This window comes from Mycteria americana, chromosome 7 (assembly GCF_035582795.1).
Source record: "Mycteria americana isolate JAX WOST 10 ecotype Jacksonville Zoo and Gardens chromosome 7, USCA_MyAme_1.0, whole genome shotgun sequence".
In the NCBI taxonomy this organism is placed as follows: Eukaryota; Metazoa; Chordata; class Aves; order Ciconiiformes; family Ciconiidae; genus Mycteria; species Mycteria americana.
In genome coordinates, this window is record NC_134371.1 from 60,098,704 (window position 1) to 60,125,250 (window position 26,547).

The following is a 26,547-nucleotide window of genomic DNA, read 5'->3' on the forward strand; positions in this document are numbered from 1 at the left end:
ACCTCTCTGGCAAAACCACCTTTCCCACCCAAACTCCATTATAAACTCTTAGCCATAGTCCTCCAAAGAAACTTAAAAATTACTCTGCAAGAGGCAGTCAAAACTAGACTACACATGAGAGCAGAACAATGGCTTAAATCAACACCTATTCCATTTGGGGATGTTTTCTCCGTTCCTGGCATTACACAGCTCTGGCATCTACTGCTGCTTGCCTTCCTCTCTGCCACAGGTTACTCCCTTGCAGAAGGAAGAAAAGCATGTCCAGATTTCAGCTCTTCAGTGAAAAGCCTGACATCGTAGCTTCAAGTCCTGAACAGGTAAGTTTGCAAGTATGTACCAGTGGGGAGCAAGGATGCTCTGATACAGGTGACATGTGGAGGTGGCTGCTGGCAACATCCACAAGGCAGCTGAGAGCACCACAAGAGCCACATGGGGCCCTGAGACATCAGCTGAAGGTCTTGTCATAACCATCAGGCAAAGTTGAACCATTTAGTGCACGTCCTGCTGGGCACTTCCAACATTTCACACACCAGTGCTTAAAATCCTTCGCACTGCACACATCCAACAGCTGAAGCATTCTCTTCACGCAGGAGAAGGCTTCAAGCCCAGAGGAGTACTTGCTCACCTAGATGGCAATTCCACTAGCTGAAGGTAATGGCATGAATATCCCCAAACTAAGGCTTTCTTTGGACATTTCACACTCTCCTCCCAAGCTCTCTTTTGTAAAGGGAAAGCAAAGCTGGCTAGCAAGCCAGCTTCTTCCTCGCTGTGCAGAAGACACATGCATTGGATTCACTTTCCATGCGGGGTTTTGGAGAGAGAGGCAGGCAGGCAAGGACTGACTGTCCAGACGAGTAGTTCACCCAAGAACAAAGGAACAGGAGCTTTGGTCTTTGCTCAACTAACTTGCTCTCTGGGTCTACCTCTACCACCAGTGAAAAGCAGCAGGTGCAGAGCAAAGTCTGCAAAGGACCACTTACCAATGCTTGAACAATCTACCAGACCCCTGTCATCTCTGGGCAAGCAGCACCGTTCATGTCCCCTTTCCACACTGCCATGCTAATGCTGCTGCTTAGACTTCTGGAGTCTGAAAGGCTTCAGGGTTCCATCAAAGAGGAGTATTTCGCATCGCACTGCCACGTCTGGCCAAACTTCAGGATTTTTGCTTCATGCACAAATCAAAGGGAAGAACATGAAATGTAACATCCAGATAAGTTCCTGAACTCACTCGCCCTCAGTTATCTGATCTCCTATGAAGGTCAAAAAGGACCACAGAAGCCCTTCCAGCCCTCTCTGTGCAGTCATATCTTCATTTTACCTCAAGAAAGCTGAGATCGCAGGAGCCTCCAGAGACTGATAAAGCAATACAGCCATAGAAGAGGGAGGTATGCTTAGTCTTCAGAGATTTAAATTGTCTTAAATCCAATGTCACACAGAGAAGTAAGGAAGTAAGTAGTTCTCTATTTTTCTGTATCACCAAAAATCAAGAGGAAAAAACCACACAGAACTGCCAAATGTGTTAAATCCATAACTTAAAGCATTTTAATAAAAACAAAGCAAAATACATTTCATAATCCGTCCACTGGCACAACGTATAAAATCTTTTAAATAACAACTTTAATATTAGTCACAAAATACAGCATGTTGTATAAAAATAGCTGTATGCACACTGCTAAAAGATAATGTAAAACCACTCTGAATAGGCCATGCAAAGACATTCAGCTCTGACCTTTCAATTTCCAAGTGCTTGTTGGATCTGGTACTTTATTCCTTCTCATTCTGCTTGTGAGGGCTTTGTGCTGGTACTTGGGAGCCTCCTCCTCCCTTTCTCTACCCTGCACACAATGCCCTGGCAAAGGTTTTCAGAAATAGCTGGCAAGTTTAAGGTGCATCATGTTGGGCATCTTAGTGGCCCAATTTTCACAGCTTATGTTTCAGAAAGTGCTCAATATCTATGTCCTTCTCCATGGACACCTCACCTTGGTCATGCAAAATCTTCAGATCTTCAGCCAGTACCCTTTCAAATTACTTCTGACCCCTGGTGCACCACAGTACTCAAACTGGAAGCAAAAATCTAGACACCCAGCCTGAGATCACTGCAGGAGGCAGAATGCAACAGCTGCAGCACCATTTTTGCACACATGTACCTCTGTATTTGATAATCCTAAATTATTCACACACCAAAATTCACTGAAGCCTGTCCATTCACATTAAGAACTCCAGGTAACACACACAAAAGGACTTGGAGAAATATGAGTTTACAGGAAGGAAGGTATAACTGGGGACAGCATTAACATAGAAAACAACCCAGATATTAAATATAAGCTGTTATATAAACAGTCTGTTATACTGTGGTTATCAGACTTAAGAATATAACTGCCAGACAAGGGGATACAGTGGACACAAAAAAAAGATGATATGGAGTACACTTTAGTTAAGAACAAATAGATGTCAGGTAAATAAATAACACAACTCCAGCTTTCATTCCACATGCTGACAAACAAACTATCAACAGGATAAAAAAAACCCAAACAAGCAACCCTGTCCTCTTCATCTCTACAAGCCTGAGCAATCCTTGCACCTTTACAGTATCACCCTCATACAATTTAAGCCCAATGAAGGTAATGGAGACAGATCCACCCAGTCATTGTCTTCGTTTCCTGAGTCTACAGAAAGAGAGAAGGGCACTGCTGGTTGAAAACAGTCCCCGCTGCTGACACTAGCAGCAGCACCTTGCAAGATGTGCCATCAAGGAGATCAGCCCTAGGCAGGGAGAGACTTGATGCTCTGCTGGGCAAAGCAACGAAGTGTTTTTTTCTGATGTTTTCAAGTTCGCATTTTAAAGCATGCTCTTCTATGAAGAAAATAAGGAAAGCTTAGTGATTTATCACCTCAGATAATACAGCAGCAAACCCATCTTCTCCAGTTTAAAAAGATCAGTTAAATTATCTTAATGCACCAGATCTGACAGGCAAAAAACATTCCCATAAAAAGCTGTCCCCTTAAAGTTACAAGTCACATCACAAGAGCAAGCTTCTAATCAAAGTGTCAGAAGCAGAGAAGCTTTTATCAGCGCTGAAAATCCAAATAAGAACACCGGCTGATCTTGCCAATCCATAGCAGGAAAGAAGTTTAAAAGGCTTTATGAGGAACTGGCTGAAAGTCACTCATTTTGGTGGCGTGTGTCATTGCTCTGCGCTTGGCGAGGCGGGACTTGGACGGAGGAGAAAGCTTCATGGAGCACACAGCATGGGCAACATTCTCCTGCTCTGCGCTGAGTTCATTCTCGTGCTGAGACAACTGGCGGTTAAGGGCTATAGCCTCAGCAGCAAAAAGTGTCAGGTCTTTTGTGCTACTGTTCCTTTCAAGGGAAAAGGAGAAAGCAGTTACAACACACACACAGAGTCACTTCACCCGGTTACCCTCATGGCAGAATATCTACTTCCAGGCAGTTTTATTTCTCCTATCAAACGCAGCAGGCAAAATGACCAGTTAATATTTGCATCTCTCCTCATTGCGAGGACCAGCAATACATAACAAAAACACTCTGGGATTTTGGAAACAGCCACAGTTCTAGTCCTCGTTCTGCCAAGGACTTCTGATGTAAACCCAGGGAACGACCTGAGATGCCATGCTTAATTTCTGCATGTTAAAAAAGGATGGGCGTATGGGGCAATACTGTTGTCTTTCTTCAGAGAACTGCAATCCCACTATAATTGCTTAAGGAAGTGCATTTCTGATGGGAAGAACCACCTGGAATCGCCAGTGGCAGACGTGGAAATAGAAAGAGAGATGTGTGACTCAGGCTCTCTGGCATACAGAATCTGCCATCAAATCACTTTAAATGAGGCTTGCCCTGCTCACAGTTAAATTGATACTGTGATTACCACCAACTACAATGGAAGTCAGATCCGAGTCTGTGTATATGATGATTATTCACCCATCAGAATGTAGTCTCTGGATAACACACGCCTTTACGCCTTTTTTTCCCTTCTGAGCAGCAAACTGCCAAAACCATCGTTATTTCCTGTCTAAGATTAGCACTGCACTGCAGGAATCCTCTCCAATGCCTTTCCCACAAACAAGCAAGATTAGATCATAAAGAAAAATCAGAGCTTTAGTATTTCTGATGTCCTTAACAAAATTAGTGCTGCACATTTATTAAGTTCCACTCTCAACCAGGGATCTTACCCCCGCAATTTGTCACCTCCTATCTCTCCCCATTCTTTCAGTAATGATTCTTGGCCAAGTTTACAGACATTTAAAAAGAAATATTACCTTTGAAGAACTTGGGGGGTAGGTAATCCCCTTTCAGGAGCTTGCTAGAAGAAGCAGTTAAGAAAAGTTAGGTATTAGCAGCTGGGAACCAAGCTTTCCCAAGAAAGTGATATAAAACACTTTCTCTTGCAAGTGTTTTTATCACTCAAGACTCAGGCGACTCCCACAAATCTTTACAACTAATGGATATTGCATATAAACTAATTCACTGTGGGCTTACAAATCACTGCTGGTTTACAAATCACACTTCATAATCCGTCTCCCCTCACAAGAAGATACCACAGTTTGCAGGTATAACACTAAAGCTTTGGAAGCTCTTCAGAGGGTCTATCCTTTCTTTTCTGAATTGGGAACTAAATTCTGCTAAATTCTGAGGACACTGCTGTTCTTTTAAAACCATATCTACCAGCATTCTGCATTACTGTATTAAAGAGTAACATAATAATTCATGTACTGCAGTGCTTGGTATTCACAAGAAAGCCATTTAAAATGCATAAAGCAATAATTAAAACAAACAAAGAACACTTAAGGCTTGACAGATTCATCCAAATATTTACCACACAGAGCTCCAGAATAAATAAAGCCACTGTATATTGTTTAATTAATCAAGATAAGAGCACTAAAACATGCACTGTCTCTATTAAAAGTTTAGAGACAGGGAACAGCTTGTTTATCACTTTGGAAGAATAACCCTTGAAAAAATATAAAGGGGGATACATACTCCTTGAACCCATGAATGTTGCAAAACTTGAGCAGCACTAAGTCGTTCTTTGGCGTCACGAACCAGCAACCTTGAGATGAGATCTTTGGCCTCTGAGGATATATGTGACCAGTCCTTGTCAGGAAATTCATACTTGCCTTCCTGAATGCTCTCAAAAAGCTTGTTCTAGTAAAGGAAAATTTCTTTAATTTAAATAGCAACCAGAATGCAACCAGAAGGCTTCTCAGGTGGGATTCTTCTCACTCAAGTTTATCCACCTAACATGGTGGGTGACAACTGAAACTATCCAGTCTCCTTATGGAGTCAACGGAGAGTGACAGGCAGCTCCACAGAGTGGATCAGTGCATCCTACAATGGACGTCTTACATTGTCTGCTGGCAACACCTCTCTCTCTCCCCAGTAACAGTGCAGCTCATGTACTCAGTTTTTAGAAAGAATAAATTCAGGCCCTGCATGAAGACTCTCCTGGGGCTCAACTTTTATCTGAGAAATTGTGGCGACTACTATAAACCAGGTCAAGAATTACAGAATACAGGAGGATTGGGGGGTGGGAGAGAGGACGAGAAGAAGCTCCAAGATCTCACATCAGAAGGAGAAAGAGGCAGTTGCCAAACCTTACTTTAGAAAGGGATATCATCACTCAACTTTTACATTACCACCCTCACTTCTCAGTGACAGCTTATCCTCCCAGATAACTGGTTGGGTTAGACACAGCTCTTCACTACTGACATTATGGCAAGTCTTACACCCTAAGTTCACAGGGCAAACTAAACTCTCCCACATGTGCCCAGGATATGCGCATTCACCTGGCAAACTCTGCAGACTTCTCCTCTGTCCCAGCCACAGTCTGTGCCACAGTTGCCCACAAATGGGGGGTAGCCACTGAGCATGATGTACAGAATCACTCCCAGGCTCCAAAGATCACACCGCTTATCATAGAACGTGGCCTCCTCCGTGAAGACTTCAACTACTTCAGGTGCCATGTATTCTGCAGACCCACACTAGGAAACCAAATTCAAGCAAGTTTTCAAAGGGAGGATCAAATCAAAACATAACTCAAGTTTTTTACCATTCTTTACAGTAGGCAGCTTGGTCTAAAAGCAGAATTGGGCATCAGGGACTACTGAAGTTTACTGCTTTCAGTGCAGTCTCATTTTGTTAAGCCAAATCACAACTGCTGCATCCCTCAAAGGTTAAATGGAATTGCCAAGAGCTTTGAAGTATGTTGTGAGCGTACTGCACAGGGAAAAAAATTGACACATTTCAGGTGTAAGGACTACAGAGATCTAATAGAAGGCAAAAGAGTTCCTACTGTTATTTAGCAGAATCATAAGCTGTTCCATAAGAATCTATGACCCTTTATACAGGTAAAAATATTAATTTATATATTTCAGGTTTTAAAATCTTATCCATTGGTTATCAGGCTTTTCAGAAAGTAAACAAGTATATCATGGGAGGTGATTTCTGTAAGACTTCTGCAAAACTGTCAGATTTTTCTTTCACAGCAATGCCAAAAGCACAGCACTGTACTTTTTCAAACTAATGTGTATTATAAAGCCACACACTGATTACAGGGGTTGCACTGCCCTTAGGCTCATGGATCTTAGCTACAGAACCCAAATATGGGGAAATGAACACAAAACTAAGGTTCAAACTCAGTCCATAAGCACACAAAAAACTTCCACGAAAAGCTTCCTCATTTGATGGGGTAAGAGACAAAGAGGATCAATGTGTTACTTTCTGGCCACAGGAGAATTAACAGTATAAGCTCCTGTGCTTTTGTATATTTGTTTTATGACTGGGAAAGCAAGGCAGTATTTACCACACATACACCCGCTTTAAATGAACTATCCACCACTGGGTGTAGTTGCGGCAAGCCCTTTGGAAGCTCTCCTCTAGAGATAAGAAAAATTGTTTTATGGTAGAAGAGAAAAAGCATGAATCCACAGTAGGTCACTTACCGGCGTTGTTAATTCAGGAGTAGTTATTGGAGTACACGCACTGTTCAGTTTCACCCCGCTACCAAGATCAAAGTCACATATTTTTACTGGTGATACCTAAAAACAAGGACAAAACAGTAAGAAGTCCAGAAGACTGGGACTAATGCAATATATATGAACACAGCACCACGTGGAAAACCCCAGGATAAAAATCAAGTTATTCTAGCAGGAGGACTAGTAAAACCCAGTCTCTTACAGGTATATTCTACTCCTTGCATTTGCCTCCTCTGTCCCAGTTGCTCCCACATCCCCAGTATCTGACCCTATTACATTATTTTTTTATTTGGCTAGGCAAGTGCCAGCACACACTGGAGCAGTTTGGGAACTATACTTAACGTGACCAGCTGGGCTGTAAATGTTGCTTGTCCATCTGGGTACTGCCTCAGAACAGATGAGATGCTAAGTTGTAAATGCCATGCCCTCTCTAAGAACAGTTGGCTTTTTATCTCCTAGCCAGATGCTCACATTTTTACAGCTCACAGAAGAATTTAGTCTCTTTCGCGCTTCAGTTCTATTAAATTTACTTGAAGATCACTAATGGCTTCAAAAGTCTTCAAGAAGAGAAAGACAGAATGCGAGGGCTGTCTTTGGAAAGCAACTTAAAAAAATACACTTCAGAATGTTATGAGACCAGAGCAGCACCTTTTCTGGAGATTCGCACAGGATGTTTTCAGGCTTCAGGTCCCTGTGAGCAATACCTAAACAAGAGTACAAATGTTCATTAGAGAAGATACTCTCCTGTTTTATTTCTCATTACCTCTCTTTATTAGAAGGTGGCCTGGGAAATATTCTAGGCCTGAGTTTGCTACACAACCCCCCCCTTTATGATACTGCAAAAAATTCAGTTTCAAAGCGTGTTTGTTAAAAGTCACTGCTGCATCCTGCTATGCCTTTATCGTCCTTAAACGTACATGAAAGTCAGTCAAGCAAATAAAAACCTGCTAACACTGGAACTTTTTGGCTTAGCCCAAATTAATTATGTTAATTAAAACCAGCTTATTAAGATCACTGACCTGTAGGAAAGTTTACTTGTGTACACAGTTTAGTCGAAAGATTTTTGTGCCTTCTACAATAAGGTCCTTCTTTCCAGAGGGATCAATTGGTGGTTTGCTGAACTCCTACCAGCACAGACAATACCTGAGACACTCTCCCCCCCAATATTTTCACTTGAGTTCCCAAGTGAAAATATCATCCCTTTAACAATGAGGTATGTACTCATTCCTGAAGTAAAACAAAAATTAAAGGGTTTGGCTGGAGATGCAGAAGAAATGGCTAAAGGAGAACAACCAAAGGGCTTCTACATTCATTCAATTGCTATCAGAATAGGCAAACCCAACAGGGAAATGCAAAGTTATCTACCTGTTGAATTCACATGCAAAGGAGGTTCTATGTTGTCAAAGCAGTTCTTCAAATGCCTGAACAGACAATTTCTGGAAGTTCTCCATTTAATATGATCAAACTTAATGGGAAGGCAGAAAATGAGAACCAAAAATCAAATCAAACGAGCAGCTTGGCTGTAATATAACTGCACTTTAGCTTTGCTTAAAAAAATTACACTCCCAAGCACACTTGATACTACTTCAGAGTATGAGAAAAAAAAATATCCCACCAAATTCTAGTTAAGGGAGTTCCTAATGTCTTTTCTTCAGCACACTCCACAAGACATGACTTAAAATATAACATTAATAGCATAGCACTGATCTAAAGGAATCAGAGCTTCCATAATGATGCAGTTCACATTACTTATGCATGGAAGACGGGAAACATGACAAATTAAAATGGCCCATGCTGACATTTACAGCAAGGCTGACAAAACTCCCAACAGTTGGCTTGGCTTGCAATGTGAAACCCAACAGCACTTTTTTGTATTATAGTTTGAATTAAAATGTCTGATTATATAACATTTTATTTTGCAGTTGCACACAGCACTGAGAAAAAGAAAACAACTGCCTTTAAACACTCCTCCAGTGGATTATTAGCAACAAAGCACACATATCCCAAGTGGGTGTAAGGCACTATTATCATCTGCTGAGTTTTAAACTACTCCTGGCAAAAGAATTAGCTGTCCTCATTCAAATTTTTTTTAAAGCGACTAGCTATAGCACTTCACCATTAAGCTGTGCAATAAAACTGCTTTAATTTCCTGTTTACTTTAGTGTTCTCTATGCTACTTACTAATTATTTTAATGTCACATGGAAGAACCATAAAGAGAACAATAAAATGAAAGGGGATGTTGTAGCCAATTCTGTAAGCCATGTCCCCACTGTACCAATTCACAGCAAACCACAAGAAAGAAAGTGGATTGCTGCTTTAAACACATTTTAATGAATCACTCTCCTCTTGTCTGGGGAAAGAGGAATTAAAACTAAAAACTGAGACAGAACTACAGAAAGATATTGGCTGAGTCTATGTTAAACTTCCTTGAATAGTGTTCCTAGACTTTCAGCTGTTAAGCAACCTACTATAGCCCTAACACATCAAATAAGTATGTCTCCACATGTTCATCCTAAGTTGCCTGTTCCTTATTTGCCCCAAATCTCAAAGTCGAAATCTTCTAAACACAGGTATTCAAAGAGTACATTCTCTGCAGGTTGGAAGTTGAGTTATCAGATAGACAGGCTATGAAGATTACCAAAAATGTTAATTCAAACTAAGTTTGTTTCCACATTCAAATTAACTTCTCATAACATAGTCACAACATGTGACAAGATCCATATTCGTCAGGTTTACCACTTTCTTTCTTCCCTATCTATTGCTACACTTTTCTTTTTAATGGGCTCAACCTGTCAAGGTACCAACGCTGTGATTCCAACTCAAGCATAAAAGCTTGAGTCCTGTAAGTCCTGTGACTTACAAGTAAAGACTACAATTAAACATTTATTGAAATGGTGCCAGTACTAAACAACTTAGACAGCAAACATAGATCTGCTGAGATCTACCTGGCCAATCAGAATGGCAAAATAGAGAGAAAAATTTATCAAAATAAATAACGAATAAACATAGCCTCCAATCACATGCCATTCTATTCAGAAGTAGTCACTGTAACATTAACTGAAGCGGCTTAATCTACGCAAGAGCAGATAATCATGACATAGGAAAGATTTTAAAGGTATCTTATCACATTCAACATGAACATAAACTCTGGGATAACCATAATGCACACAGATAGTTTGAAGTGAAACAAAAGTACTCCCAAGTAGAAAAAGCAGCAGGAAAACATTTTAATGTAAAAGAACTCTCTACAAACAGAACTGTTTTTAAATCTCAACAAATCCCTAATGAAATGAGGACACCTTCAAACAAGGACTATGGTTCACTTGTAAGTCTCTCAACCCAACAGTGGAGGTCTAAATGTGGAGATCAAAAGCTACTACAAACAAAGAGGTCTTGTAACCAGCAGAAATTCTGGGTAAATACAGAAAAGCATCTCTGTAGACCTGAAAGAGGAGGAAATTAAAAAGAATATTAGCTCCCTTTCAAGTAACCTTTACATGGTGGCTTAGGTAACAAGAACAAGCAAACAGATTCAACCCTAATGTTAATTCTCCCTGGATGCTGATTTAACTTTTCTTCTTCAAAAGGCTATACTGTCTTAAACACAGCTGATTACTTAAACTACCACATTATGAAAATAATATTATAGAGGAAAACAGCATAAGTCATCTGGCATTGCTGTAAATAGAAATGCTAGCAAAGGCTGACTACTTACAGATAAAACATGCTCCATAACCTAAGTGTACAATATCAACTAGTAAAAATGGAGACATCCTTCTCTTACCTTTTGTATGAAGAAAATCCAGAGCAGAGGCAATATCTCTCACCACTTTGCTAGCTTCTCGTTCATTGAAGTGCTTCCGCTTTTGTATATGGGCCAGGATTGAACCTGTGAGAGTAACAGGTGAAAAGGAAAACCTTAGTATGAATGCTGCCCGGGCTGAGAAAAGGCTTCGTCAATACAAGCATAAAAACGCAATAGCCACTACCAGCCTGCCATAAAGGGAGAATTGATCTCAGTGTGAACAGGGCCAGAAGTAATTTAGAAAAAGTTACTTGCAGCTAACACTCTGTCCTAGTATGTTTACATAGCAGAAACTGAAGTGTCACAATCCCAAGTTTTTATATTAAAATAGCCTCAGAAAATAATGATGAACTAGTACCAAGTATCGTGAATCCATAACCTCATTTCTCATGTTTTATAACAGCCTTTCACAGCAGGCAACTTCTGTGGACCGAACAGGGGAATGACTAAGAAGAAAAAGGTACAGCTGAGCAGCTTCAATACTTAAGCATGCTAGAACATAATTTTCAAACACTGCAGCCCTCTAGTTTAAGCACAGCATGAGAGGCAATCACTTTTTACTGCCCCAGCACATGACTGGTCTGTTTTCCACACACTGTGAACAGTAGAGACTTGCTAATAGTCCCAGTAAAACTCAAACATCAGCTAAGGATGTACACAGCACTTCAGCAAAACCCACCCTCCCCCAGGTCACAGGTGGCCATGCTCAAACTAACTCTCTTCATTTTGTGTAATGTGACAATTGAAACCCTGCACTGAAAGTCAAGTATACACATTTTGACTCTCAACGCCATCAAAATAAAAAGACGTTCTACCTTTAAATACACATTAAAATTCCCACTGACATCAAGGTAAGGCTCATACACTGACCTAAGCCAAAATTTTCCCAGGGACATGAAGTCTGACAAAAAAAACCTCTCGAATATGAACATACTGAAGGACTGGTAGCTTGCAGGCAGAGCTCCACTAGTATCCCTTTAACAAAGGATAAAGGCATGTTTGATTCCTTATCTTCTTTAAGTGAATTCCATCAATCTTCTCAAAAGATTAAAAATGTCTTTAAAAAAACCAATTAAATGTAGTCCACAGAGATCCAAGCCCACTAAATAGCCTTACTGCTGTCTTCCATTTTCTTACTCAGAGAGGTATATTTACAAAATCAATCAGAGAAATTCAAGAAGTAACTGCCATTTGTTATTAGCCCCCAATACAGTAAACATTTTATATCTCAGGTGATTTAATTTTTATTCTTCAGTTCTAGATGTGGAAGGAAACCTCCCATCCCTATTGTGGTAATTCCTATTCTTCTATCATGAATGCTGCTGCCACTCCTCCACAGCGAGGATTCAGAAGGGAAACAGGAAAACACTCAAAAAGAAGAAGGACGGACAAAAGACTCTTCAGATATGCACAGATACACTGTGTCAGATGGGTGGAGGAAGGCCACATGTCCCCTTTCTAAAAAGTTCTGCATGTATACTGAAAGAATTTGCATTTCTTGCACACATGGTTTGCTACTGAAAGCCTTCTTGACCAGCAGAAATAGATGATGTTCTATGGACAGAAGTATACTCCTTCAGAAACTCAGTTTTTCTTTGAAAGGTGGGCCACACTTAACTCACAGTTTTTGCACAGCCATGCAATTAATGAATACTGTAATTATGCTCAATGCAGACAAATGTGAGGAAGTCCACAAAGTGCTTGATGTAGCCTTCTCATTCCCCAGGTGAGTGTTAAATGCTAGAGACCGGTGACCACACACGCTCCCTTGATTGGCCCTCAAACAGCCACAAGCAGACTGCTTCACAATTACAGAAACCCAAGGCAGAAACAAGATGTTTTTCACAACAGTGCTCTGTGAGTTTCAGGAAACTAAGTCAATCCTGCACCAGGGGAAAATGCTACCAGAGTATATGGATGCTGTACTAAGATCATAATACCTGACATACTGTGTGTCTCCCCTTGCCTAAAGGTACCGGGACCTACCAACTATGTTCCAAAGCTTCCACTTTAATAGAGCTGACATTTCCATCACTTAACTACAGAAAGGGATTGCAAATGTATGACCAGACCCATCAATATTCAAGAATAACCATACTTCAAGCTTTCTATATTCTTTCCTCTACTACTACTTTGTCTTAAAATTCTCAAGCACTTAATTTAAGCTCTTCATTTTCTACTTTAAAACACTGAGACAAACAGGACTGAGATGATTCAACGAACAAAGGCACAGTTATTGCACAGTACCTCCTCGCAGCTTCTCAAAGACAAGGTAGTATCTTGTGTCATCTTCAAAAAATTCTATTAACTCCAAAATGTTCCTTTAAAAAAAAAATGGGGGGGTGGGGGGGGTGGTGTGGAAATAGAAGAAACAAGACAGAGCAATGAAGAGTTTCAGCATGGATAATTAGGAAGTGCCAGAAGTAACTAAAAATAAAAGTTCTAATTAAACAAGTTGCTTTGGTTGCCTATGGCATTAAAACCACATTTCCAGCTCACACTGAAATTTAAGTGGGGGGAAACAGGCCAAACACCAAAATCAGGCAGGATTGTGAAAGACTTCTGCTACTGCCCAGTTGACAGGAAGATAACTGGTAATAGGTTGTATTTAATAATTTAGAACACTGCATTTCTGCTGAAGGCAAGAACAAAAAAAATAATTAAATTGGCATTCTTTCTCTCTGGAAATCACAAGGCAGAACACACAGGGCTCGAAGGAGACAGGCATCTGTCAATGTGACATTAAATCCAGTGCCTTAATTACCATTTTTAGACTAATTAACTCCTGTTTAGCTAGTGTACAGTCTTTGCAGCACAACACAAACCCTCCATGTTGCCTTGAGAACGTCAAACGTGTAAGTCAGATTTTTCTATACTTATAGTACACACAAAATCCAAATTCTGCATGTGGTCATGAAAGCTTGAGTTTTTCATCAGTTATGTACTGGGTGACCATATGTTCTTAACCACACACAGAAAAGATATAATTTGCTTCTCTATAGTACAACTTAAGCCCATGAGTTTGGTAAGCAAGTTAGTTTTGAAGTGATCTTTAAGTGTTGTACTAAAAATTTGTAAAAAAGGGCTCAATATAAGCTGCACAACTGTAGTATAGATAACAGCTGTTGTATACATTCTAGATTGAGAGAGACATCTAAAGGAGTAGTTTCAGAATTGGCTTAAACTCATCACAGAGCATGCTGCCACTGACTGTGTAGGCTTTCCCTCCTTTTCAGCAGCTTTAAGGAGTAGCAGCTTTAAAGTTGCTTCATCCTGTGGCTATGTGAAGTCAGCACACATCCAAATGAAAACTAAATTAGCTTTTGGCTGATCTAAGAGTTCCAGTGCAAAAGCAGGAAGGCTGTCACAGAGAGAAGAACAAACGACGCATTAAGGAAAGGAATGGCAAGACTGTTCCTCTCAACAGCAGCTAGTATCAGGTCAGCTTTTGCTGATGGTGAAATCACAGGGGAGAGTGTCAAAATGTTAATTCCTCATTCAGACAAAAGCCATGCTTCACTGAAGCACATTCAGGCTACACTGACCTGGTGGCTAATTGAGTTATGTGTCTTTTAATTTGTAAATATTTCCCCTAAATTTCACAGGTAAGAGAAGGGGAAATTCTTATTTTGAATAGGTCAAGTCTAAATTTCAACTGGTTTTAAGGAGACGACTGCAAAGCTCCTAATCTAGTCACACATAAGAGGCTTAAAAATTTGAAAAAAAAATCAATATACTTTAAATAAACAAACACACACAAGACTTTATACTTACTTGTTACCCTGACACTGGTACAGCGTTTCTATTTCACGAAAAACCCGACTCCGACTATGCCCAGCATTTTTTTCAATGATCTGTGGAAAGAGTTAGAGCTCATATTTGAAAAATTACTGCAGGAACTGCGCATGTGGGTCTGGAATTAGATAACTGATCTAAAGCTTGAATCTCAGGCATGCCCACCAGAGAGAAACATTCCACCTTTGTTTGTTTGTTTAATTTCTCATCTGTCATTTATTTATAGTGTCAGCAGAGCTCTGGAAGGCATTCAAAGGACAACAGAAATGAGGACAGGAAGAAAAGAAAGGAACTAAAGCCACAAGTTACACAGTCACTGACCAGTTACCATGAGCTTTTTCTTGCATCATTTTAACTCTGCAATGTGCAGAAAAGGATATCCTTTTGAGTTCTAACAAAAATAGATTTGAGTCACATCAGACATTGAACAGTCAAAAATAAGAGATTTGTCATTATAGGCATTTAAGTAAAAAGTACTAAATTCAACACAAAATGAAAGTTTGGTTCACAGTGCAAACTTCATGGAGACCCAATAATAGGACCTAATGTATTAAAGAAAATATACATTCAATCTCAGAGCCCTTCCGTACTGCCATCAGAAGTCACCTTCCATCACACACTCCTCAGACTGAAAGAGGACAAGGGCTTTCCATGGAGGCTGAGACTGAATGATTGCTACATAAACAGAAACCTCATGACATTACTGCCAATACTACCACCATCTGTACCCAATATCAGTTTCTCATTTTTACAGCCAGAGTACTCTGGTACAGAACGGGCAACCATTCACCAGTACTACATGGGACTTGGTATTTGATCACGTCTAATTCATAATGTAGCTGTTTGTTTATTCTAGACTTTCAACTTCAACAATTCTACAAAGTACACACAAAATTATAGCATCTATAGGACTAGATTTTTAAAGGGGCTTAAAATTTTGTGCCCATGATTTTTGCAAAAGAATCAAGCATAAAGCTTTCCTATTACTATTATTTGTGTTTGTAATTAAATGGGGGACTCGGGATAACCACAGATCTGTAAATGAGCCCTAACACTTAATATAATGGTATTACAGAAGATTCGCCTGTATCAAAAAAATAAGAGACAGCTTTACATGAACTAATGGCAGTAACTGATGCTCTCTGAACTTGGACCAGCACTCTCAAAAGCTTGCATTATTTGGTAGGCCATGCTAGATAATGACTCGGCCTCTTCTTTCATAAGAAGAGAGAAAAACTGCTAGGACTACAATCAAATCAGGACATGAGAGGAAAGCTTGCCCTGAAAGCTAACCATCACACAGTCATTTACTGTTGTGAATTCTATCTGCGGCTGATATACCAGTTCACTCCAGAGGCACAATACTTAAGACGACAGATATCTCAACGGTTATAAAGCAAGCTCATTTCAAGCATCAAAAATTTTCCAAAAGGTTTTGCTATTACCCACTCTATTACAGGTTTTCACTGAGATACTAGGAGGGAGAAGACATATGACAGACAGAAGTGATGCTGCTTTATTCTATACTTACTTTTACTGCATATTCTTTCCCAGTTTGGAGGCTGACAGCACCCTGAACTTTGGCATATGCTCCCTGACCAAGAAGCTCAGCAGTCAGCTTGTACAAGTCTGCCAAAGAAATCCAGCAGAAAGGACACATTAGCCAAAGCACTTCAGTGAGTAACACCAAGACAAGCTGTTTATCTGATGAACATCCCTCATATGACAGCAACTGAAAAAACTCCCGTGGTAATGAAGACAGACAATAGATTTATGCAGTATTGAAGTAAATGTGCCAGCCTTAATTATGCCTCATTTTTCACTTCCCCCCTTCATGTTCCCGGAAAATTTGAAGTAGACTTCATTCCAGCATCAAAATTATAAGGTTGTTCATACAAGAAACATTTTATATCTCAGCAATTGCTAGGACCTCATCTGCCTTCCCTGTCTTCATGTAAAACTCAGAACCAATTTTTTCAGGTGGAAAACATTTCACTCCTTGATCAGAAAATGCCTACCATACAAAAATCTACTTGCAGAGTTAGTGTTTTAAGTATAATTGAAATTTAAATGTTTAAACCTAGAAGACTCTTAGGTTTAAACCTAGAAGACTGCTACCATCTTGATTTGCAATGTACCTTACAATGCTACTTGCCCCCTAAGACGTTTTGTACTGGTCAGCTTTGTCACACTGAACTGTATTTTACCTACAATGCTTCACAGTATTTGTGCTCACATCTATTCAATCAAAACATTTTGACATCAGCACTGTTCCTATTAAAAAAAACAAACACCACCAAACAAACACCAAAACCAACAAAGCGTATTACGAATAGGACCCAGATTTCACCACTAAGAGAAAAAAGAGACTGAAGACCAAAACATGGGGGATAAAGAAAAACAGAAATGTTAACTTGTAATGTTTGCCAAAAAGCAACGTTTAGCTAAGAAAACCGAGAACAGCAGAGGGAAAACAGACCATTACAATTAAAAGCTTAGAAGTTGCCACCAACCTTCAAACTTCCCAGGGACATGATCTGTGGCTCTGGTTCTTTTTTTCTTTTTCCTTTTCCCACTGTCTGCTATGGGGAGAGGCTGACTGCTGACCATCTCTGTGTGGCAGAACATAAAGGTGCCTTTAACGCACAATCAATTACTTTAGGAGAAAATGAACATGCTCTTGTGTGTTTATGTTCTTAAGCTATCCAAAAGTTTCTCTGCCTGTCTTCATCACAGGCTGCCATCTCTCCCCAAATACCAGAGGAAACCTAAAAAGACAATTTGGGTGCTAATTAACAGCTTTGAGGAGGTTTGATAAACAAATGTAAAAACAGAAGAAAATAACTATGCATCTATACTGAATCCTCCTCTCACAGCACAGGAAAGCAAAGCATGGGAATAGCCTTGTCAACAGCTACCATGAGCTATACACAACATAACGCAGGCCCTGATGCAAGACAGGATTTACAGCCCTCACAACGGCACTATTCTTTGAGCTATTCTACTGCTCTACAAGTAGATTTTTTCAAGTGAGCTTAAGAAAATGAGCTTCCGAAACAGGAGGAAGGTGTGGGGAAGTTTCAAACAACCTGGTGAAACAAAGCAACCACAGGAATTAACAGGTCAAAGGAGCAATCTAGGTCAGTTTATGCTGGCAAAAGGCCAGAAAAAAAAAACATTTCTCAGATCCATGATGTGCCTTTCTAAACCATAGATCAGTGGATAACTTATGCTCCAAAACAAGCAGTGTTTATGGCATTTAGATATTTTTTCCTGCATTACTAGCTGCAGATATTACAAGAGCTTAGTCAGAGATAACAATTCACTGATGCAAGATAATATGATAGAAAAAGAAAAAACACCCACATATTCTTATGGAAGGCCTAAATAAAAACATTGCCATACACTTTCTCTGCCAGAGGCTGCTTCATACAGCTAACCTATCTCCAAAAAGGTTAAATGATTCCACACAATACTCACATGAGCACTTCTCCGTAACACCAGTCACATCTTGCCAAGTTGGCCCTAACAGTTAAAAATCACAGCTCAAAGTCTTTAAGGCAGTAGCAAAGCACTGCTAAGACATTTTACAGCCAGGATGGTTTCTAAGCAAATTCACAATAAAGATCTGGTACTACAGAAAAAACTAAATCCCTAGAAATAGCATAATTATGAGAACACCAGTAATGAAAGAAGAGCAAGCCCTAAAAACAACAACCACAAAGTTTTCTGGCAATTCTCCTTTAACAGAGAGCCTTTGTGAATAGCAGTTTTTCTGCCTTTCACTGCTTCTAAAGTACTCTGAAAACAAAGCAGAAGCTCCCAGGCAGAAAATATTACACAACAATCTACCAATACATGAAATACTTTTTCTTTGCTTCTTTGTATTTTTCTTGTCAATATCTGTCAGTAATAGCTATTATAAGCATCACTTAGAACTCACATGTTGTCTGAAGATTTGACAAGTACTATTTTGAAAGCCTTTTCTCTTTAACAACTTACTGAAATACTTAAAAATGTATCACTCAAAGCCTCAAGACAATAGTAAATCCTCATTTTCAAGCCTTATGCAGAATGTGTTAAGAAATCATCACAATGGATGACGTATGTGAGTTCTTAAATACAATAAGAAATGTGAAAGCATAGATTTTTACCTACTTCTGAAGCAACAGCTTCTTTTTAACTCAAACTGACACCCATACAGTTTTGAATTTTAACATGAAGAGAAGGCTAGCCTTTGACAGCAAGTTCCATCTCTCCTTGATTTTAATTCAGCCTCATTAGCAGTTATTCAGAACTGGGATCGAAATTACACATATGAAGCCGTTCAGAGATAGAGCTGGTCTGATTGAAGGAGGTGCTTGATTTCCAGAGGTGTCAAACAAGTCATTTTAATGACCTGACCTTCTGCAAGTCAACAAGTCATACCTAGACAGGTTCTATTCCATTTCAAATACTACACAGTTTCAGAGCTTGTAACAGAGTCTAAATATTATGCAAAAACACAGGAGATGAATCCTGCGTCTTAGCACAGCTGACATATTTCTTCACAACCCTCTCCTGCACTCTACCAGTTGACTATGATATCTACAGCCTGGTGTTTAACAACTCACTACATTATTCCAATTCCCTTTAGTCTGACTCAATTCCTAAATTACAGAGAACTGCTTCCTTGAAACCAGGAAGTTCACCAGTCATGTATCCAGAAACCAAATTACTGAAGAGCTCATGTTTTCATCCTATAGTCTCAACCAAATTTGCTATCAGACAGACATGAAATGTTTGCTATATTAGATTCTTATTACCCTTCTAGTATGCTATTTCACATCACTGTGTAGTTCACTTCTGTGAACACAGCTTTCCCTTTAAAGGTATCACAGCTTCGTTCTCATTATTCATTTTCTTATAATGAACCGGTACTGAACTAACTGCTGGTATGACAAGAAAATGCCTTTAGCCCAGCCAAATGCTTTAGAGGTTTTTCAAGCTTTCAAAGAAATTCTTGTTTCTGTGACTGTACACCAAAGAGTTTCTGATGACACTGAAAGACAGTGTGCCTCAACCATTTAAGCAATGCCGAGGTGTTTTGCATAGTGCAGGACTGCCTCTGGTGACAAGGACACTGTGGGTTCTGAGGAAGCTCACCCTGCCAGACAGAAAGCTCAGAGATTGGATGAACTGCTCCGGAGGGAAATGGCCGATGGACACGTCAGGTCCAAGATGAATGTTTAACTGTGGTCATTTTAAGGTCCTTTTACAATGTAGCCTGAAGCACCGAACCCCTGCTTCCACCAAACCAACTTGTCCACCCACTTTGTGAGCTATTCTGGCTGAGTGCAGGGAGGTGGGAGTAGGACACTACTTGATGTTCAGAGCAGACTAGCCAAACCTTTGATAAAGAGCACTTCTTACCTCCCTCTCGACCAATACAGAGTCAGACTGTTCTCCAAGACACTACTGTCTGACTAGCAGTCTGACAAAAGCTGAAGAAATAGGGAACAGTTCAAATTCTGATCTGTTCTCTTCCACTCAGGTTAGGACTATTGCTCACAGATAACGTAACCCAGCAAAATCCATACTGCAAGCAAAAAGAGAGCAAGTTTCTGTCTTAACTGCAGTCTTGTGGAAGTCCTGTATTTTAGTATCCTCATAATTCAGTGCTGAGGCAATATTTAACATACACATTATTCAGTGCCTGTGTGGGAAGGTATAGTTACAGCCTTTCCCTTTTGTTATTGTGACCTCTACAACGATCTTCCAAAGGATGAATAAAAGCACTTATCATAAAGACTTACAAACAATGCCAAGTGAAGGAGAAAAGGAACAATTACCACAAGTTTCACTTCATCCAGATCTTAAATCACCCTTCATCTTGCTTCCTAACACTCCATACACAAACATGCCAAAATCCAATATCCAGACATAACTCCCCTCTCATTCTAATCTGCTTCCCAAAGGAAGAAAGGGTATATTTAGAAAACAAGCATACACATGTACAGGAAGCACCTGGAGAACAAAGTACAGATGCCTTTTTCGATTAAGAAGAAGATACCTTGTTTGTGCGTTTGAATTCAATGGAAGAAAGCAGTTTAAGCAGACAGTCCAGGTACTACCACCTGCTTCAAAACTGGGTCTTGCTTGAGCTGGGTTGTCCTGCAGCTGAAAAGGAATACAATCACATTTATATTCAGAAATCACATAAACGTTGTTACATACATTCAGGTACTGCCCAGAGTCTCAAGAGATTGCAAGAACCTGTTGTGCCGGGCTTCATGTGAGCACACAGCAAGAGCACACCCCTGCATTAAAGACTTTATAACTCTTAAGTACAGAATGCAAAACACAGTGTTATTTCCAGAGCTCCAGTCATTTCAACTGAAGAGGAGATCCACTCATTACAGTCTTGCAAAAACAACAGAGGGATTTATGGTGTTCATTAGTTCTTGTTGGTATACCATTGGAGAACCACAACAAGTTTAGATATAAAATACAGAATTACTCTTAACGGACAAGAATTATCATACTCCTAACCTAGATCAAGACTCTGCCAAGATAGAGCACCACAACTACAGCCATAACAGCACCAAGTCAAAGCATATCTTGAACTTGGTCTTGAAGGCAGACAAATGGGCTCCAACAGACCCACGTTTTGAGAAAGCGTTTTCCACAGCTGAAAATCTTCTCCTGAGAACAGGTACCACTAGTATTGAATTCACTCCTAGAAAGTGGCAAGCAAGGCAGTCATGTTCAGGTAACACCATCAGAAGAAAAGAAGAATCAGGAGCCTCAAATAAAGCCTTCTGTGGATTCACAGAGGATAGCCACAACCTGAAATTCAATAGATGAAACAAAGATGATGTGCTGGCACAGGATGTTTTCAAACCACTGAGGTGGTACCTAAACAGCTGCAATTACAAAAATATTACTGCCCCACAGATACTGCAAAAGCAAAGGCTTTTTATTCAGACCAAATAAAAGACCACCAAGATCTCTGATGAGGCTTCTCTAATTGAGATTTAAAAATACTATTTTGACTAACTGAACAACAACAGGCAGACCAGTCTGCACTTTCTGAACAGCATCTGACTTATCTGTTGATTTATGCTTATTTTCAAAGCCATTGTTTACTTGTTCAAACAGCTACCGATGGATTCAGTAAGTTAGGCATGAGTAAGTCCCTTGATTCCACAAGCATGACATACCTGTGACTCTCAGACTTAAAATGTAAAAGTGTGTGCTCAAAACTCAAAAAAAAAAAAAGTTAAACCACTTTAAAGTTTCAGACATCCAGAATTTTGGACAAAGAAACAAAATGGAAACAGACTTCAGTCTCATTTTCCTCCCAGCTCAGTTGCTCACATTGTTCGTGGACCCTCCCTTCTCTAGCAACACTTTGATTCCTGTAGATTCCTCATAATGAAACAGGACTCACTCAGCAGGTGCTGATTCTCTCAAAACCTGCTGGTTGCAGGAAGTTCAGAATAAAGCTACCTTTATAAAGCAACTACACAGTGCTTAATTGTGCTTGTGATGTTACAGATCAAGAGAAACACAATTTCAAGAGGAAGGATGCCCAATTCTTTAGGACAGCCCTGTGTCAAATCCAGAGGCAGATTATTTTAATACTCATTCTGTATTGCATTAAGTAAGAATATTAATTTCAACTTGTAAGAAGTGAGCATTCTTACAGGTTATTCATCTTTACAGTAGTTTGCCATAATTCATTCATAGGTGTCAGAGTTACCTTCTCATCCCACCTACAAGAAAACTTTTAGTATCATTTAATTCATTAATCTGAATTATCCATAGAATCATAGAATTGTTTAGGTTGGAAAAGACCTTTAAGATCATCAAGTCCAACCATTAATCTGGCACTGCCAAGTCCACCACTAAACCATGTCCACGTGCCACATCTACACGTTTTTTAAATACCTCCAGGGACGGTGACTCAACCACTTCCCTGGGCAGCCTGTTCCAATGCTTGACCACCCTTTCAGTAAAGAAATTTCTCCTAATATCCAATCTAAACCTCCCCTGGCGCAACTTGAGGCATTTCCTCTTGTCCTATCACTTGTTACTTGGGAGAAGAGACCGACACCCACCTTGCTACAACCTCCTTTCAGATAGCTGTAGAGAGCGATAAGGTCTCCCCTCAGCCTCCTTTTCTCCAGGCTAAACAACCCCAGTTCCCTCAGCCGCTCCTCATCAGACTTCTGCTCCAGACCCTTCACCAGCTTCGCTGCCCTTCTCTGGACACGCTCCAGCACCTCAATGTCTCTATTGCAGTGAGGGGCCCAAAGCTCAACACAGTATTCGAGGTGTGGCCTCACCAGTGCCAGCTACAGGGGCACGATCACTTCCCTAGTCCTGCTGGCCACACTATTTCTGATACAAGCCAGGATGCCATTGGCCTTCTTGGCCACCTGGGCACACTGCTGGCTCATATTCAGCTGGCTGTCGACCAATACCCCCAGGTCCTTTTCCACCAGGCAGCTTTCCAGTCATTCTTCCCCAAGCCTGTAGCGTTGCATGGGGTTGTTGTGATTCAAATGCAGAACCTGGCAGTTAGCTTCTTCAATCTGAATCTGTTGAATTTTCTCCCCTTCTCTAAAATGCCTTAGTATGTACATCCTAAAATGACTGGTTGGTTCCTCTTCCTGAGGCAAATACATAATTCCCATAAAAGAGAAAGAGATCAAGAATGGGAGTGCTTTCCCAAGTATTAAGCATGCAATCCTGCCACATTAGCCACTCTTGCCATTAACGGTCTACACATGGTACACCTTTAAGTCAAAGACACCTTAAAAGAAAACCTTATAAACAGGCTCTGATCTGAATTCAGAATGTTTTTTACAAATGACAAGAGTGTCAAGTGCAAGATTGTTAAAACCATAGCAAGGGAATTACTAAAAGAGGAACTTAAAAACTTTACATCTTCCCAATAAGAAACAGGAGCATTAACATTTTAAAATGAACAGCCGAAAGTCTACAGGAAGCCCGAGCAATCTGATTTCATGAAAGAGCAAGTCGGAGAACAATTATCAATTCTGCCTTATCACAGGCATTACTGTAACACCCACACAGTATAACAGCTGACACCACCCTTCTAAAATCCTTCACTCTGTAGAAAAGGTTACAGCAACCTTTTTCTTTACCTCTATACTTCCCTCTGTGATTTCCTTCTGTCACACTTTAGAAGACCAGAGTCACCTTATCTTCTGTGTACTCTCAGCTAGCCACTTCCCTTGCAAACTAGGCATGGGGTTTCTGAGGTTCTGAGTCAAACCCTCCAGCAATGGGTGGATCTCACTTTGCAGGAGAGCACATAAAGTTATTTCAAATAGATTCCTCCCATCCCGATTTATTACTTCACCGTGATTACTACTGGGGAAGCAGGGAGAACCTTAATGGAGAGGAGAGCACCCAGCATTCCTTTCCCTCTCCTGTTGGGAGAAAATAGCTTATTTTAGCACACATGCTGTAGACATGAGATCTTCTGCTGAAGTCTGCCTATGTTTACACAGACACACATGCATTTCTTTAAAAGCATTAGTTATCAGTCAGAATGACAGCAAAAGAACCGTTATCATCCCCACTGGAAAGACAAAGGCAAACAAGACAAGTGTGCTGACCCTGCTATGAGTTAACAAGTAAGGATAACAAGTGAGACTGAAGGTGGCTTAAAAACACACAGTAATCTTTTTAATTTCTTGTTCCAGGACAACATGCCTCTGAGGCAGCCACATGGATGCGAGGACATAACAGGGTGTATTTCACAGGGCTAACAAATAAATGTGAATGGTAAGCCTCATCAGGAACAACATGGCATACACACTGGTTATTGCACTAAAGACCATCTTCCCTCCTTCCACATACAGCAGTACAGCCAAGCATGGTATTTAATGCTACTGCCCACTGGCAGACAATTCATATTTAAGAGTTTTCATCACAGTGCAGTAGGAACTTAGCTGCAAAATTATTTTAAACTCCAGATCACACATATATTCTAAATGAGAAAAGTCCTTGCAATAGTACTTTGACTCAACTACTCAAAGCTTCTCTAACCCCTAAAGCACTTTTAAATTAAGGAGATATACAAGGCAAGTAAGTTCTGAGGGCCACTTATTAAACAATAAGCTGCTTACTCTCTTCTACGTCTGATGGCACCAACAACTCTCAGAAGACTGTCTCTGCATCGCCAATTAGCTCCTCTAACCGCACTCAGCTCCCTTGCTAGTTTTCAACTCTAAACCAAAGAGAAAAACTTCTCAGAAGACAACTTTTAATTTCACACAGATACAAGATAAGCATTTCCTGCTCTAACTCCACACCCCACAAATGATCAGATAATGACACTTGTCACTGGAAAAAAAGCTACACAACATACTCCCATATTAGCAAGCAGCCTTGTTTGGAGAGGCTAATCTAACTAAACGTGTTTTTAAAGTTTGAAGCAAGACTGAGTTTTCTTCCTTTTCTCCTCCTCTGTACTTTCAACTCTAAAATTAATAGTCATTAAACTCCACTGCATTTTCACATTTGACGTCACATAAAATTTGTACCAGCGTTTTAACATTTGTTACCAGGAAGGTACTGGAAGGTGAGAGGAAATTCCTCATAGCAGTAAATACCTTTTTTGAAAGCATTAGGGTGTACTGATACAGCATCCATTCCATGAAATAATGTCATGATGGACAATACTCAACGTCAAAAAGCTTTCAAGTGTCCAAGGTACCCAAATCCACTTTACCTGGAAGGCTGCCAATACCAAAACCAATTACCTTCAGAACTGTAGTGGAAGAGGTTCAGCTCTGCAAGTGTATTTTGCCTTGCTTCCATCCAGCACCTGGAAGGCATGAAGAGGAGCTCTGTTTTGAAAAAGAAGTCAAACTGTAGTTCTTCAAAGTTATCAGAATATATGCCAATCTTTCCAAGCTAATTGTGGGGCATAAATCTGTATGATAAAGAGGCTTTTATAGGCAGAAAGCTCATAAAAGGGAAAAAAAAAAATCTAAAGAGTGGTTTATTTCTAAACAAATCTGACACTTCACAAACAAGTGCCAATGGTGTCAGGGGAATGGGCTCATTTTTGGCTATCACACGTACTGCTGAAGCCAGGAGCTGAGCTATCACCAGGGCTGTACCGCTGCCTTGTGTTTGCTTCTTTTCCCTCTGAACTGCCTCAGAAGGTCACCCTGGTCAGGCTAACAGATACTGCTAAAGTTAAGTATAGATTAAACCTAGATAGATTTTCAGCGTTCCCAGGGGTTCATAGGTCTCATCATTTTATGACAGATGAAAAATACAAGGAAGAACTAAAAGACCACTTGTGATCAAATCTAGGAACAGGTTCATTCGCCTTTGCCCGCTCTTCTTCCACTCCAGCAATATTCTTAATAGAAAGCAGCAGTCGCAGGAGTTTATAGACTTACCACTCTTTATTAAAAAACGCACTATGTATGAAATACAGCAGTTTAAGCCTTCGGGGAATAACCAGCTCCAAGCAATAGGAAACTCCCACGTCCTTCGCAGAGCGCCCCGAGACCCGAAGCTGCCGGCCGGCGGGCTGGAGGCATTTTACCACCTTCCAGCTGTGCCCAGCCACCGGCACCACCCCCAGAAACCAGGGCCGCCTCCGCTCCCGGTGTTCAAGTGTTTATTCCTCCACACGCCCCGTGCCTCGGAGGAGCCCGGACAAGCCCCGGTGGGGAGACCTGCGCTCGCAGCCCGGGGAGCCCGGCGGCTCTCGCAGGCACGGACCGGTCCCCTGACCCTCCAGCTGACCGAGGCGGGGAGGGCGGCGAGCCGCCTCTCCCCCTCACCGCTGCCGCCCAGCCCCGAGGGAGCGCCGCAGCCCCGCGCCCCCCGCCCTCACCTCCATGGCGGCCGCCAGCGTCCCTCGGCGGGGGCGGCGCTGCGCCGCCGGACCACCCGCCCCCTGCTCCGCTGTGTG

General features: G+C 40.7%; 1 protein-coding gene across 5 annotated transcripts; it reads right to left on the reverse strand.

Annotated features, from left to right (window-relative positions):
- Positions 1-1,531: 1,531 nt before the first annotated feature.
- Positions 1,532-26,547, reverse strand: MKNK1 (MAPK interacting serine/threonine kinase 1). 5 transcript variants are annotated; one of them, XM_075508709.1, is made up of 15 exons: positions 26,470-26,547; positions 25,376-25,462; positions 23,750-23,903; positions 20,647-20,753; positions 17,108-17,206; positions 16,126-16,223; positions 14,574-14,653; positions 13,047-13,120; positions 10,779-10,883; positions 7,642-7,697; positions 6,961-7,056; positions 5,806-6,000; positions 5,000-5,164; positions 4,279-4,322; positions 1,532-3,361 (listed from the first exon to the last, which is right to left on the reverse strand). In XM_075508709.1, exons 5-15 carry the CDS (start codon positions 17,202-17,204, stop codon positions 3,133-3,135), a joined length of 1,239 nt encoding a protein of 412 aa, XP_075364824.1. In that variant the 5' UTR covers positions 17,205-17,206; positions 20,647-20,753; positions 23,750-23,903; positions 25,376-25,462; positions 26,470-26,547; the 3' UTR covers positions 1,532-3,132. The 5 variants fall into 5 exon arrangements, with proteins under 5 accessions (XP_075364824.1, XP_075364825.1, XP_075364822.1 ...); XM_075508710.1 differs by lacking the exon at positions 23,750-23,903 and having other exon boundaries at positions 25,376-25,440; XM_075508707.1 differs by lacking the exon at positions 23,750-23,903.